Source organism: Impatiens glandulifera, chromosome 4, assembly GCF_907164915.1.
Source record: "Impatiens glandulifera chromosome 4, dImpGla2.1, whole genome shotgun sequence".
In the NCBI taxonomy this organism is placed as follows: domain Eukaryota; kingdom Viridiplantae; phylum Streptophyta; class Magnoliopsida; order Ericales; family Balsaminaceae; genus Impatiens; species Impatiens glandulifera.
In genome coordinates this window covers 4,841,455-4,857,763 of record NC_061865.1, presented here as the reverse complement: position 1 = coordinate 4,857,763, position 16,309 = coordinate 4,841,455, and the positions used below count along the sequence as shown (strand labels likewise).

Sequence of the window (16,309 nt, the reverse complement as noted above, 5' to 3'; positions counted from 1 at the left end):
AATTGAGTTATTAATTAAAAACTCTTAAAACTCGCTATTAATATATAATGGATATATATATATATATTTAAAAAATGGTGTATTTCAAAATAATAATTGAATTGATAAAAAGGATATGTTATAAGGCATTGTTCTCTTGGTTTTATTTTAAAATCCAAACAATTTTCAATCCATCACTTTTTATCAATCACATTATTCATTTCATTAATCAAAATATTAAAATATTTTTTATTTTAAATTATTATTATTTTTTAAATTTTATTATATATATATATTTAAGTCTTTTTATCAAAAATAATCATTACTCCCTCAAAATTATTACACATCATTCAATTTTTCTCTCTCTTAATTTTTATAAAAAGCCATAACGAACCAGACTTAAGATTATAAGTGATGTGAATGATTTAATCTAATATAACTCAGATTTTAATAACTATCCATGATAGCTAAATTGGCCATGGTCATACTTAATAAATGAAAGCTTTCAATTTTTTGGTGGATTATATTAGTCATCCTGAATTAAATTGGATCATTTTTTTAAAAATAAATAAATTCAGACTTATTATGTAAATTATATTCAATCAAGATGTTATATTCGACCATATATTCGGTTTAATAATTATTTAGATATTCAATCGTATATATTCAGATGATTGATATTTAACCTGTTATTAATCATAATATTAATTAGCATATTTTGATTTTGGATCATATTGATTCCATTATTTGAATATTATATGTTTTTATATGAAAACTTTATATTCAAGACTTATGAATAGAATTTTATTTTTGTTTAAATTGGTAAGTATAATATATCTTTGGTTTGAATTGATTTAAATAGTAATTTTTTATTATATATATATATATTTTAAAGAGTTATTTATTATTTATTCAAATAAAGAAAAACACCAAATGAGAAATCTATATATTAAATAATACGACAAATTTACAAAAATAAAATTTTAATGATTATCTAATAACTTTGATTTTTTTTTAGGGTAACTCAAAATAACTCATTCCATAACTATGATTAAATAATTAGAACAAATCATACGTTCTCATAAAAATCTTTACCACGATTTTTTTTGGTGGGTATATATATAATTTCTCTAAATTTTATCTTTAAAAAAAGAAATTGAATTGCAGTTGAACAGTAGTACTTTTGAAATAGACCATGAGAGAAATATATGGGCCTTTGTGTCTTGTTTGCAAGATGGGCTGATATCCGCGTTTCATTAAATTCGTTTCACTATATAATTAGATTCATGACATGAGGCTAATTAAATAATTTTGCAACCTTTATCTTTATTTTAATTTTAATTTTAATTTTTATCATTTTTTTTTTATTTCAAGTTTTATTAGCATAACATTTCAAAATCAAGGCTTCTTTTCAAATTACAACGTTTTTTTTTTTAGTGAAAATCGATATAAAACCCATCGAGTTAGACTTGTCAAACCCTTGTAATCAAATGTTTAAACAAAAGATATATTTTTCATGAAGGCAATGTTCCAGCCAATTTGATCATGATCTTCATCAGAAAGTGGTACCATTATATAAATATTAATTGAATCAAACTTAAATGAATTTATTGGTACCACAATTGACAAGAGAAGGAATGAATGTCTATCCTTTTTTTTTTCATTCTTTCATCAATTAATGTCTCATCATATCTTTAAATTGATTCCTTACCTAAATCGAACCACATCTTTCCAATTAATCTGACCCTATGGAAACCGATTCACGCCTTTAAGACTAAGAAAATAACTACACGAGAAGCTTGCGCCACCAACTAGCTAGATAGAAATTCTATAATGCTTATTTATTGCGCGTAGTCAATTTCGTATCAATTTCAGATTTATTTAACGACTGGGATGTCTTTGTTCTTATTATAAACGTGACAAGCTTCGTAACTCAACTCGTAAAGTTTACAAAATGTCATATTCCATAATACCCATCTATGAGTTATTTTGGTTTAGTAATTCAAAGTTTTGGACATTATAAATTTTCTTGATGAGCTAGTTACAAGAAGATAGTAGTTCTTGTTTAATAGGTTAATGGTCTAGATATAAAACTACAATTTACTTGATTTTCAAAATAATTTATTTAATTTATATGAGATTTTTTAAATAGTAAATAATAAAAAGTCAAACAAAAAATAATGAGTCTTCAAAGTTTTGACTAGATTGTTTTGAGTTGAAACTTGAAAGTGGATTCAAATTCAACCCATCTATGATCTACCTTGTCTAGTTCACATTATTATTTTTTCAGAAAAAAATAATATTTATTTATTTTAGCATACATAACCTTTACATGATTAAATTCAATTACAATAATATTGCTAGCTAGTAACTAATTTTCTAAAATATAATTTTCAATAAGTTCTTCATTCAATTCCAATAATTAATTAATTAGCTCCCTTGTCCTAACTTAAAACTCAAATAATTCATTCAAAATGTATTTCCATCGTCCACCTCTTGACACTCGCCCTTTTGTGGGTCGGTTATCGGACCTCGGGCCCTTACAACGTGTTTAGTCATGTGATCAATCAATTTTGGCGAAAATGTGTCGTATTAGAAATTTTGACAACTAAATCAAATTATTATAACGGTGAATCATTTGAAACTTCAAAAAGATCGTTATTGATTCTCCGTCAAACAAATTTACCGTTGGATTAGACAAGATGAGGATTAAAATTGAAGTCGATCCTTGGTTCTAGGCAATGGTTTCCCCACCATGGAATCCATTGTCTGGCCTTCAACCAACATCTCGAATAAATATATATATTACCCTTGTGGGTTGTGGGGTTCCACCATGTTTCATTTTCTTAAATATTAAACATAAACTAATTATCAATAATTAATTATCCACCAACTCTTAATTATATAAATTCACTACTCAATTAGTTAATTACCGCCTATAATTTGGAATAATCAATTCGTTCGATTAATTAAGAAATTTATCATCTTCGAGTTCCTGGGCATATAATTATTCTCAATAAAAACAAATAAAATGAAATTATTTAGAATAAACTACTTAAGGTAGGAAGTTTATAATCAATAAAATTAAATTCAAGAACATGTGAACTAGGATTTGAGGTGTTTTTGGTAATTATAAAAGTATTAAATAGTTCAATTTCAGATATATTTATAGGGAAAAATATATATAACAAGTACTGGGATCAGTCATGGGCATGTGCTAGGGTTCTTTATTTAATTTGGTTATTAATTAATTAAATAGTGTGAGTGCAATATTAAATTAATTATTTAATCAAGGGTCTTGTGTGAAGTCTATGCATGTGGACTTGTATTTTTGCAATTTTTATTATATATATAATATATATCTGAATTAATTAGTTAGTTGAATGATTGGACCAATTATATTATATATAAGTAATCCCATGCATAATAATAATAAGAGTAAAAATATATAGCTTTGACTTGACCTTGAGAAAATTCCATGAACTTGTTTTTATAATATAAATGGTCAAACAATGCTAGATGCCAATTATATGTTAGATCAAAAGATTTACTTGTTCACATTTACTTTAAAAAAATGAAAAATGAAAAAAAGGCAATAATATAGTTTAAACAAAGTAGAGTAAAAAAACCAGTCATATATCATGTCTAAAGTTAATTTATAACCTAATTTATATAAATTAACTTTAAGTAATAAGTTGAAATGGTAAAAACTTGATGTCACCCACTCATCTCATAATAAATTGTACTTAAAAATTGTGTTAAAAGTTTTAACAATGATAAATTAACGGTCAATCTATCGTTATCGTCGTGAGTAGTGTGTGTTTTTTCATGAAAAAAAAAGTTTTGACAATGTTATTTAACGTCAATAAAAGTTCTTGTTTCATTATATTTAATTATCTAATTTATTTTTATTAGTTAATTAAGATAATTATCATTAGTATTATAAAAGATTGCAATGATACAAATATTTGTCTAAAAAATTATTTATAAAAGAATACTATACCTTTTATTAAATCTATAACAAATATAAAAGTTAATTTGTCTGCAAAATAATACATTGAGTGAAACACAAAATGATTGAATATGTTATAACGTTTTTTAAATAATGATAATTTTATGCAACATTTCATATATTATTTGTGACGATTTGTTTCATTGTATATATGCCTAACTAACGTAGGTTCATGTATATCATTAAGTAGTATTAACTATTAACTTTTTTTTTCAGCTATGAAGACAAGTTGATGTTACTATGAACACTTACCTAGTGCCTTAAGGTTATCTTCTATTTTTGTTAGTTTTTGTTAAAAACAAATGTCAACAAAAGGTTAGACCTCATGTTTTGATGGATTAATTTATATTTTTAATTGTTTGTAACTCATAATACTTTTGTTCATTAAGTAATAATGAGAATTATTAATAGGTCATTGTCTATAATGAGTTTTGGCTTCTTAATAGATTCTTAACCACATGCATAATCTCATTATAAGTCATTGTCGTTAATGAGTTCCACCTTCTTAATAAATTATCAACCACATAAATAATATTATTATAGACAATGAACATACGCGTTTGTCTTTCGCGTTTATCTCCTTCAATATCATTTGTGTCGACTAAAAAAACATGTCTTCCACATTGATGTTGGACACACTTTCACGACTATGACCACGCCTAAATCAATCACCGGTTAGTGCTCAAATGGGGAATTATTACAACATCATCAAAATTTAAAAATAGTGTAAGCCTTTAAGGGATTATTTGTAGGTTTTAATTATATCTATTACTATACATATGAACATGGTCCTCCCCTTATTTGAAAGAGATTTAACTAACCTTACTTTTGCCCCTTTCCCTTTATTTGAAAGAGAATTAGAAACCTCCAAACATTATAACTCAAAGGAAACCTTTATCATATAAATATATTTGCTAAGTTAAGTTGTTGTTCAATCATATTGTTATGTCCATTCTAACTTACTTTACACATCTCATCATAAAGGATTTTGATTAGTACTTATATATAATATAATTGACCAAAGTGGTCCTTTATAACTCCAAAAATATTTTGGGGGTTTTCCCCTTTTATCACATGGTCATGCCATGAGGACCACTTCCTAGAAACCCTTCCAATACTAAGTTAAGTTAAGATCATTGTGTTAAAATAACACCAAAAAAGGAATGTGAAAAATGAACAATCCAAAGTTATCTATGATGGAAGTCACTTTCTTGGTCAATGTTGGATATGTAAGAATAAATTAATTATAAAAGAGCAAATAAAATAGATTCTTGTTTTGTTTTGTGACTATGACTCTACTAGGGTCAAATTCTTGCTAATTTCAATTAACTTTTTTAGAAAAAAATATTAGTTATGTTTATCATTAAGTTTGCTTATATTTAGAACTACAGTAAAATGATTGATGGGGATTTCAATCTTAATATTTGATTGTTTATCGAGATGATCTAATTGAGATATCGAACTTAATAATTTGAAGGGGATCGATTGAAAAAACAATGAAAGATGGGAGGTTTAAAGGATGTTGACTAGGCAAGGGCACAACTAGGGTTTGAGATGTTCCCCTTCACCCTCAAAGATGTGACTTGTCTCTTACTCACCACCATTCCTTCTAAAGACTTTACAACCATTGTATCTGTTCATTCATTCATTCTTTCATCTTCTATCCATTCATCAAATTAATACATAAGAACTACATCTTTTTCTTATTTGTATCGATGTTTAATTCGATCCATGCCACCGCATGAATGTGCATCATATACGTCTCAATTTGAATGCCTATCGATGGTACGTACCATTATATGATCCGTACATTAATTGTTTGATTTAATTTCTCAATAATTATTATATACAATCTAAAGAACATCTTATACACTACCCCATCTGTATTTTGTGTCATGGAAAATTCATTAGAAAGATATTGATGCAAATGTTGGATGATCAATTATTGAAATGTATTTATTATAATATGTGAATGTAACTAATTAATTGTATTAAATTGTTATTTCAAAACAAAATAATTAATATTGCATGGCAGGCAGTTTAAGTAGTGAAGGAAATATGGCCAGGATGGAATGTTTGGGTGGGGGTGACCACACCGATACAATGCTGGACCATCTCCTTAAATGCATTCAATCAATCAAATCACATTTGCTTCTCCATTCATTCACAACATTTAAATCTTACAATAACTTCTTACCTAATCTTGCAATTCAAATGGAATAAGTTTTTTTTACTTATATTGGAAACACCTAAATTGATAGAAAGAAGGATAAGTGGTGTAAAAAAAAGAAAGTATCGACGTTTAACTAAATTGATAGAAATACGGATAAGTGATGTAAAAAGACGAGAGTACGACACATAAAACAAATTTAATTACCCAAAGTGGTTGAGGATGTTAATTATTAACATATAAATATTGAAGATGAAAATGAATATATAAACTTGAAAGTGAAATGAATGATGATAATAAGAATAATCATTTGAGGTAACACAAAAGCAATCAATTTGACTTGACTATGGATCTCACTGAGTTTTGGTCACTTGATGAGAGATGATTAAATATTGTGAATGACAATATTGACTAACTATATATGTTTGAAACTAGTCTAAGTAACCAAGAATCGTCATTATGTTACTCTAAAATCTCATATCTTTTTACTACCTCGTTGACTTCCGCATTTTCAACATCCACATTGACAATTATATTCATCTCGAAGTTCAATTCAGAAGTGCCTCGTTAAATAGAATTTTGATATGAAATTGGTGTAAAAAGATGGGTGAATATCCTTGTTATGTGAGGTTCTATTAGGTTTGCCCCTTCTAATAAGCAATACATTAAGAACCCACTTATCGAGAAATTCACCTTTCGAAATCTGATATATGTTAAAACATCGGTGACCAACACCCAAGTTTCGAAGCATCAAGCATTAACAAAATCAAATTGCTTAAAAGCTATTTAGAGTACCAACTCCCAAGTCATTTTCTCGTGAACATAAATTATCTCTATATAATTTAACAACCACCTTATAATTACTTTAATAAGAAAAATAACTAATAAACATATTAGTCAGTTCATTGAACAACAGTCTTGTAATTTAATTAGAATATACAAGCAATTAAATCAATAGTAATATGTATTTGAAAACAATATTTTAATAGGTACACATGTTCATATTAATAATAATAATTAATGATAAATAAATAAATAAATAATGTCAGATGGCCATGGCCGAGGGGGAGCAGTAGCACCACCTTCCTCCGGCGCATATTCCGCATGCAACCACCAGCCAAGTACTTTAAATAAAAAGAGAATCATTAATTCATGTTCTATAAAGAATCTTAATTAGCTTTTAATTATTTAATTAATTATTAGTTTAATTAATTATTATTATGATGATATATAATGAAAAGGGTATATTTATTTATTTATAGTGGCGGTGTCTTGTACATTTATATATATATAAGTTCTTCTTCTTATTATGTTCCCTCCAACATTCAACCGACCCCATTAATTAAGGAACAAACAATCTACCCACCTGCATATATGTGTACTTTGATCATTTCTATTAATCTTTTTACGGATCTGGTTTCCTATTTTGATCAAACATACATATATACATTGCAAATTCATGGTACTAAGTGATGTTAAATCCGATACAAATGTTCCTACTCTTTTCTAATTTAAAACTTCATCCCAAAATTAATTATTCAATTGTCCCATTCTTTAATTTTTTTTCGTGAAATATTTGATCTCTTATATATAACTGTTTAACCAAAATATGTCTTATAAACAAATGGGAATAACATTATTGAAGTTTGAGGTGTAATAAGTAAAAATAAATAATTTTATTTTTACTTTTTATTTATTAGGTATATTTTATATTAAATAAAAAATATAATAGTTGATTATGTTGATTAAATATAATAGTTTTGTCATTATTATTAATAAAAAAATTAACTTAGTCTAATTGTTAAATGTTAGGTTAATAAATGTTTTGCTCTGACCTAGAATCGAAAATGATCCCAAATCAAGTTCAACTAATATAAATGATTTTTTTTTATTATTTAGAAAGTAACTTAAACATTTTCAAACAATACTCTTTATAAACCTATATTTTTTTAATTGGTCAATGTATATTAATATAAAATAATTTAAATCGTTTAAACACAACAACACACAAAATTATAACATTAATAATAAAATTACAAAAAATAAAAAAATCACAAAAACATAAAAATAAGAAAATAATACTAGCAACATGGAAAAGAAAAAAAAAAAATCAGCCAATCAAATTGCACCACACTATTCCTTCTAAATTATCTCTCCCAAATTCTTTCCCCAAATCATTTCTCTATTATTAATAAAACGGATGTGACGACTAACATAAATCATTAATAAAAAAAAATCATCCAATTTTATTTTGTTTGCTTTAATAAAAACTAACATTCTAACCTCTAAAAGTGGGCTAATATTCTAATGACATTGAAAATGAAATTAACCTAATGGGTCCATATGAATTGAATAATTAAAGTAAAAAAAATAGAAATATTTCAATTTATTTTTATATCAGGTTGTTTTTGGACCACAACAAACGGTATGAATATTAAATCTCCGCCGTATTAAAAAGCTATCCTCAATTGTAAAGAGGTATTATTTTAGTATATTATTAAATAAATTGAAAACCAATTGGCATTATTGGCTGCTTTGATCCAAGAAGATTATCATACATACACGTGTCAAAGATATAGCCCTTGAAACTCGGCCTTACTGTACACCCTCTTTGTATATATTCTACATCCCCTCCCCTCCCTCTCTTATTTCTCTCTCTCTCTCTATAAAACAAATTACATAAAGAAGAAGAAGAAAGTTAGCCGGAAAATGACGAACTTGGTCGGAGTTGATCACGTCAGCATGAATCTGAAGGAAACTGAACTCTGTCTTGGGCTTCCCGGAGCTGAGGCGGCGGCGGCGGCGAAGGTTAGCGGGAAGAGAATGTTTGCTGAAACTGTTGAATATTTGAAACTCAACATTGAAAGTGGAAATGAATCTTCAAATGACATGGATCTGATTAAGAAGGAAAAGATGTTAACTTTGGAGAAGAACAATCAGATTCTCGATAATGATCATGCCAAACCACCCGCCAAGTAAGCCAACCAATTTTTCCTTTTTTTTTTATTTATTTGTAAAAAAATTCAATGATTCATAAATATGACAACCCAATCTTTAGGGTTGGCCATGATGTATGCATAAAATTATTAATTATGAAAATTAGGTTATTATCTTAAATAGAAACAACTTAGGGTTTAGCCCATCACGTGGGTTGAGTCGGCCTAAGAGACCAAAAAAATGTCATGGCATAAAGGTCATGGTTCGAGTCGGCCTAAGAGACCAGAAAAGTCATGGGTTATAGGCTCCTCTTTTGGAGGTGTGTAAGCTAACCTTCTCCTTAAGAACTACTAGAATACAAAAAAAAAATCGACTTGTAAATTTGTTTGCATCATTTTATTCATTAACTAATATACTAAAATACCCGGTAATTATTTTTTATGTTTGGTAGGGCGCAAGTGGTGGGTTGGCCTCCGGTGAGGAACTATCGTAAGAACGTGATGTCGACAACAACTACTCAGAAGATGAGTAACACTGAGGATGAAAAGGCGGTTAACATGAGTGGTGGTGCATCTTTTGTGAAGGTGAGCATAGATGGGGCGCCTTACCTTAGGAAGATGGACTTGAAAATGTACAAAACCTATCGCCAACTGTCGGATGCATTGGCTATGATGTTCTCTTCTTTCACTGTTGGCGATTGTGGATCTCAACAAGGAATGATTGATTTCATGAATGAGAGGAAGCTGATGGATCTTCTCAATAGTTCTGAGTATGTTACTACTTATGAAGATAAGGATGGTGATTGGATGCTTGTCGGAGATGTTCCTTGGGAGTAAGCTCTTCTTCCTTGTCGATAAATCTTTATGTGTTAACTTTTTAGTTATTTTTTGCTAAATTGTTGCGCGATAACTTCATGCATGCAGGATGTTTGTGGATTCATGCAAACGCTTGCGTATCATGAAGGGATCTGAAGCAATTGGTCTTGGTAAGTTAATTACTAATTACTTATTAATGACCAATTTCTTATAACTTACTTAATCGGTCCTCGTTTCGATTAATTTCAGCGCCAAGAGCTATGGAGAAATGCAAGAGCAAGAACAGGAGCTAATCGAATCGATAAAATACGAAAAGTTGGGGGGTGTGATGCAAAATTATTGTGAATGTGTCTTGTTTGTGATCTGTCTGTTGTTTGATAATAGAATTATTTTTTAATATTATTATTATATATAGGAGTATTATTATGAAATTAATATGTGAACCACTTTGTTGTAATGGAGAAGATGAGAAACTTAATTTGCTATTTTATGGTATGTCTTTGTTCATGGTCAGTTATGCCCTTAGTTTCCTTAATAATCCCCACCCCCAATACCCTCTCCCCTTATTTGTTATTGCCCTGGGTATTTTAGACTTTGTGTTTTGTTGTTTTTAATTATAATTATTGTTGTTAGTAATTCATGTTTCCTTTTTTATTCTCTTATACTTATTTTGTACATTTATACCAAGAATGTGTATTTGCATAATTATATTGACCCAATCCATGTTTAGGTCGAATAAAGACTGCCCAGGGTTGGGATCCGCGGTTACCCTCCTTGTGAGAGGGCACAGGACCATCTCGTAATAGAGGATACCCGCCTATCACTCAATTGAGTATAGCTAGGTCGAATAAAGACTGTCCGCTTATCACTCATTTGATCTTTCCCGATCTGTTGAGTATAGGTCGATAATAAATTTTACAGATAAGGTCAGATATGGCCGAGCTTAAACCAACTAATGTCAAACCTAAATCATTCTAATACTTCATACTCAAGATCTTAAACAAATTTACCATTGTGTATAAAAATGAAATAAAAATTGACAATAGAGAAAGAGAATAATTACTAATTTTGGAATAATATATTGGTAATTAATAGAATTAATATTTTGGGTTGTGATTTGATTTCATTTTATATATATGTAACTAGGAACATGCCCATGTGCATATGCTTCTGGTTGCATTCATTCATTCATGGCAATGCCCTAGTATACCAATCATCTTCAAATTCTAAAACAAGGGTATTCAAGCCTGGAAAGAAACAAAATGCATAAACCTAGTTGGATAAATCGAGCCGAAAAGAAACATCCAACCGATAGTTAAACGAAGTAGTAAATACTTACAAAGTAGTGTACAAAACGACAACTGATTAGGTCTAATAGTAAAGTTTTGTTTTAAGAGACAGGACCGAGATGGTTACCTCGTTCTCAAAACAAAGGGAAGAAATAATGGGACATGGGCTTTACCTAATTCCTTCTGGCCCTTCTGCGAGTTTCATTGAAACCCGCAGCAGCAGAGGGGGATCAATTTCCGTTATAAGCGATGTGGCTAAAAAGACTGATAAAAAATATTTCCTTGCCTACATTAAGATTTAAAATTTGTGGTCTAGTGAAAACATAATTTTGGTTGTGATTTGATTTCATTAGATATGTGTAACTAAGAACATGCGATGTGCAAGATTCTAGGTGCATTGATTCATGGAAATACCATAGTATAACAATCATCTTCAATGCTAAAACACGGGTATTTTCAAGCCTGGTTGGATGAATCTAGCCGAAAAGAAACATTCAACCGATAGTTAAACAAAGTAGCAAATACTTACATACAAAACGACCACTGATTAGGTCTCTAACACAGTGAAGTTCTGTTTAAGAGACAGGACCGAGATGGTTACCTTCCAAGCTGACAACAGCTTGAAACTCCTTCTCGATCTCAACATATTTAGTCGCAATCACCATAACGCGAACCACCAAGTCTCTCTCAATCTTCGACATCTTATCATTCATGAATATAGGGTTTTCTCCAGGGACATAACGATAATCAGGCATTTTCTGATTCGAGAGGTAAAGATTCTCGATAGGTCCACACCTCAAGAACACTCCATGCTTCATGATCTTATGAACTACGCCTTCCAGAACCTCGCCTCTGAATATCTTAAACGTCAAGCAGCTGAATTTAACAGGGAAAAGCACATCACCAGTGTGTTGTCTAACTCTTCCTTCTCCGATATTATCCAATGTGTTAACTGCAATGAAATAACCGAGATCTTTCGTTGCTTTCTTCAGCGCAAACTCTTCTAAGAGACGTGTTATTATGGCTCGTTGTAACATCAATCCTTTGGAATCTAGGTTTTCAGCTTTGATTATCACATTCCATGATAGATCTACCTTCAGATACATTGTTCTCGTTTTCTGTAAAATTAAACCTAAATCATGTATATCTTTTGAAGAAGATTCATGTTAAACCTCAAAACTATCGATCTGCTGAGGAGAGTGACTACATGCATGATGTTGAAACGATATAACGAATATTGGATCATTTGAAATATTGTATGCGATCAAATTTCCTAACTCATATACACTTATTGTGCGGTTTCTTAACATTTGCAGCATCGATCTATAAAATAAGGGATCTATGAAATTTGGAATCAAAGGAATTCAAGTATTAACTACTTAGGAACAAACCTGGAGTTCCGGCGCCGGAAAATCTGGACGGAAAACGGCACTACGACGGTAACTCCGGCGGTAGGGCGACGGCGATCTCCGTAACTACAGAGTACAGGGAAACAGGGGAGAAGGCTTATAATTCTAGAATAGGTTTTGTGGAATTGAAAGAAAAAATAATTGGACCATTGTTCAGTTGGGCCTTCATGGGCCTAATGTTATTCTTACAATTAACGGGAATGGGATATTATATCGATATAAAAAGTAAAACCGTCAAAATAAAGTGTACATAAATCATTTTGTAGACTCGTTAAAATTAAAATTTAGGGTTTATTTGAAGTAACAAGAGTTTATATTTAATCAATTTTAAAAATTTATATATTAAAATATAAAATTAATTAAAAATTAAATATACTTAAATATCACTATAAAAAATTATACTTATAAAATTAATTTATTTAAATAAATATTAACTTTATTTTTAATTTTTAAAAATAAATTTGATTCTTAAACGTAAAATAGTATAAAATTGTAAAATCGAAATTATTTATAAGCTTTGAAAATCTTGTTATCGTAAATTTAAAATTGTGTAAGAGTTTACATATTTAATAATTTACTTAAAATCAGATTCGTTAAACTCATTAAGATTTTAAAAGTTAATTTGAGATCATTAAAAAATTATTAAAAAAAATGCTCATAGTTATCTTTACACGATTTTCTTAGGATATCCCATTCCTAATAATTTGAATACCTGATTCTTATAGGCATCCAAAATACTAAATGTCAAAGTTTTTTTTTTTTTTTTGTCAATTTAAATTAAAAATGAAGAAAAATATAAAGAAAATTTAAATTAATATTAGAAAGAAATAAATATTTGGGTAGAAAAGTTCTAAAAAAATGTTATATAGAATAATTTTAATATATATGAGCTATTTTTATATATGATAAGTGTATGGGTCTTGGAGTTAGACAAATACCCATCTTGAATTCGCTCATATTAAATTGTTGTTAGCAATTGTCATGGTTATAGATATCTCCATAATAAAATTTTATTATTAAAATAAAACTAAATTTTTTTTTAAAGAAACAAAGGAAATTGAAGTTATATATATACTTTTATGGCATTAATACAAAAAGGATTCATGTTACTTTGCAACACTAATATATTAAGTAAAGATTGTTTATTACACTTATTATTTCATATTGATAGATTTCTTAGCATTTCACATGGATTCCTTATCCCAATCCATAGATTTGGTCATAATCATGAACAAGGACTGCACAATCTCGTCCATCCTAGGCCGCTCCGTCGGCTCTTTCATCGTGCAATTGGCCGCCATTTCTAGCACAAGCATGGCAACTTCTAGAGGATAATTTCCATCCAAAGATGGATCCATCAAATTCTCCACCATATTCTCTTTATACGTTTGTAGACTCGATGCCAAATTTAACATCCCGTCATGCATTAACTCACCAGCTTCCTTCCCGCTTAAAATCTCGAGCAAGAGTACACCAAATGCATACACATCGAGTTTTGTGGATATCAAACCATTCTCCAAAAACTCGGGAGCCATATAACCCGTCGTCCCAACAATATGCCTAGTGAGGATGAAATTACCATCTTGCCCTTCAGCCGATCTAGCGAGGCTAAAATTGGCAATCTTTGCCCTAAATTCACTATCAAGGAGGACATTGCTACACTTAATGTCACCATGGATATAAGGAGGGGAAGTGTAGTTATGAATGTAGTTAAGCCCCATTGCAATGTCAAATGACACTTTTACCCTTGTAATCCAACTTAGTATCTTTTCAATACCACTATTTGTTGTTTTTGTTGTTATCCAATCACTTAAGGCTCCATTTGTAGCATATTCATAGACAAGATAGCAATGACCATCTTCTAGACAAACTCCTAAAAGTCTTATCAAATTTGAATGGCTAATCTCCACCGTCCACCATCTTCTTGATCGCGACTAATTCACCGTCGATCTTACCCTTGTAAACGGACCCTTTTATCAAACTATCCGACCCGAAATTTTCGGTTGCTACCCGGATTTCGTCTAATGTGTATAACTTCATTGACCCAGGCACTATAGCTGATAAATCGTTCAAAATACCCTCTTGCTTCTCCTCAAACCCGACCCGGACCCGGTTACGAGATTCGTTTTTCCTTCTCCTAAGAAAGAAAATGAAAATTGTTGCCCGATCATCAATGCTAGTAAAGCTCCGAGAACGAAACCCCCAACCCCAAATACCCATTTCATGTTGTCGGATTTGTTGGCCGGAAGGGTGGGCGGCGGCGGGGGAGGGGGCGGCGGCGGAGACGGTGGGGATAGGATTTGAGAAGAATTTGGTGGGTCATGCAAGGGGACAAGTAGGGTAGTGAAGGGATAAATGATACTAGTTGAATTCAAACTATTTGCTTCTAGGGTTTTGTTATAATTCGCTCCGAATCTAGAACTGATTCGAGAAACATCATTTCCCCAAGTAACGGAATAACTAAGTAAATAATTGACACCGGCGATTGTCTGGTTTCTTGTCGGACAAGCGCAACGGAGAGGAATTGACATCCTCGTACCCACGTATAAGTCGGAGAGATTAGGGTTTGCGGCACGGATTGCGCCGCAACTTGAGAGACCATGTAAGGTGTAATTTGCAATGGTGAAATAGGTATCGCCATATTGAACAACGTATGTTGTGTTTGCTTGGTATTTCTGACCTGAACATGAACAGTCAACAGGAACAAGAACAATTTTGTCTGTTTCAAAAGTGGTGTTACGTGGGACGGAGTTGATTCGACTGATCTGGGCAGGTCGGACGGAGAGGAGGGTGGAGATTGATGAGACTGAATTGTATGGTGGATGAGATCTGAATGTGAGATAGGCTTTACATGATGTTTGAAGACCGTTGCAGGTGTAACCAAAAGCAGAGACATTTGTGTTGTTGTTTTTGGGGTTGCAGAGTGTTATGAATCTGCCGACGTATGGTTGCTGGGAATGAAGGAAAGAGGGGAGAAGGAAAGAGATGAAGATCAAGAGTTGCAGGGAAGGAGAAGCCATTGATGGGTAATGTTTAATTCTTCGAGCTGATTTATGGGCATTTGATTTGATTTGATTTTATTCGATTTGATTCACTGTTGTTTGTTTGTTTGTTTTATCTCTAGTCAACATTTGGATTTCAATAGTCAACCAGTTGGTTTGGCCATTTAGAACTTGTTTGATGTTGGTTATTTTGAAAATTCTTAGTGGGTTTTAATAAAATTTGACTAAAAATAAGTTATATTTGTGTTTTAAGTAAATTTTAATTTGTGAATTTTAATTTCTTATGAATAACTCTACCTTGAATGACCTTAGTGAGTTAATATAGTTGATTTGTTATAATAAATAAATGTCAAATTTAGATTCTTAATAATTTCCTTTTAAACTTAAAATTTAAAAATTTAAAGTTATACAAAAACTTTATTTTTTTAATGATTTTAAACATTCTCATAACTAACAATTATAAATAAATTTATAAAATATCAATATTACTAATTTAATTATCTAATTAATGTATCAAATTAATGTGACTAAAATTCGATAATTAAATTAGTTATAAATTAGTCACCTTAATCTACCAATTTGATCATAAATAAACTTTAAATAATTTTGTTCTTATGAAAAATTAGGTCATTTGTTAGATAATTTGATCATAAATAAACATTAAATATTTTTTGTTGTTAAGAAAGATTGTGTCAT

At 30.1% G+C, this 16,309-nt stretch overlaps 2 protein-coding genes and 1 pseudogene across 2 annotated transcripts; 1 reads left to right on the top strand and 2 right to left on the bottom strand.

Moving 5' to 3' along the window:
* The first annotated feature begins 8,807 nt into the window (after positions 1 to 8,807).
* On the top strand, positions 8,808 to 10,426 carry LOC124936206 (auxin-responsive protein IAA14-like). Its single transcript, XM_047476686.1, has 4 exons — positions 8,808 to 9,136; positions 9,550 to 9,930; positions 10,022 to 10,083; positions 10,163 to 10,426. The coding sequence occupies exons 1-4, from the start codon at positions 8,871 to 8,873 to the stop codon at positions 10,204 to 10,206; spliced, it is 753 nt and encodes a 250-aa protein (XP_047332642.1). The 5' UTR covers positions 8,808 to 8,870; the 3' UTR covers positions 10,207 to 10,426.
* Positions 10,427 to 11,599: 1,173 nt separating this feature from the next.
* Positions 11,600 to 12,701, bottom strand: LOC124936243 (DNA-directed RNA polymerase V subunit 7). The gene is made up of 2 exons (XM_047476727.1): positions 12,594 to 12,701; positions 11,600 to 12,320 (listed from the first exon to the last, which is right to left on the bottom strand). The coding sequence occupies exon 2, from the start codon at positions 12,306 to 12,308 to the stop codon at positions 11,778 to 11,780; it is 531 nt and encodes a 176-aa protein (XP_047332683.1). The 5' UTR covers positions 12,309 to 12,320; positions 12,594 to 12,701; the 3' UTR covers positions 11,600 to 11,777.
* A 956-nt stretch (positions 12,702 to 13,657) lies between these two features.
* LOC124937042 lies at positions 13,658 to 15,676 on the bottom strand (annotated as a pseudogene).
* Positions 15,677 to 16,309: the final 633 nt, after the last annotated feature.

Coding starts and splice junctions, on each gene's coding strand:
- LOC124936206 (XM_047476686.1), top strand. CDS start 8,871: ATGACGAACTTGGTCGGAGTTGATCACGTCAGCATGAATCTGAAGGAA. Junction 9,931..10,021: donor GTCGGAGATGTTCCTTGGGA/GTAAGCTCTTCT, acceptor TCATGCATGCAG/GATGTTTGTGGATTCATGCA. Junction 10,084..10,162: donor ATCTGAAGCAATTGGTCTTG/GTAAGTTAATTA, acceptor GATTAATTTCAG/CGCCAAGAGCTATGGAGAAA.
- LOC124936243 (XM_047476727.1), bottom strand. CDS start 12,308: ATGTATCTGAAGGTAGATCTATCATGGAATGTGATAATCAAAGCTGAA.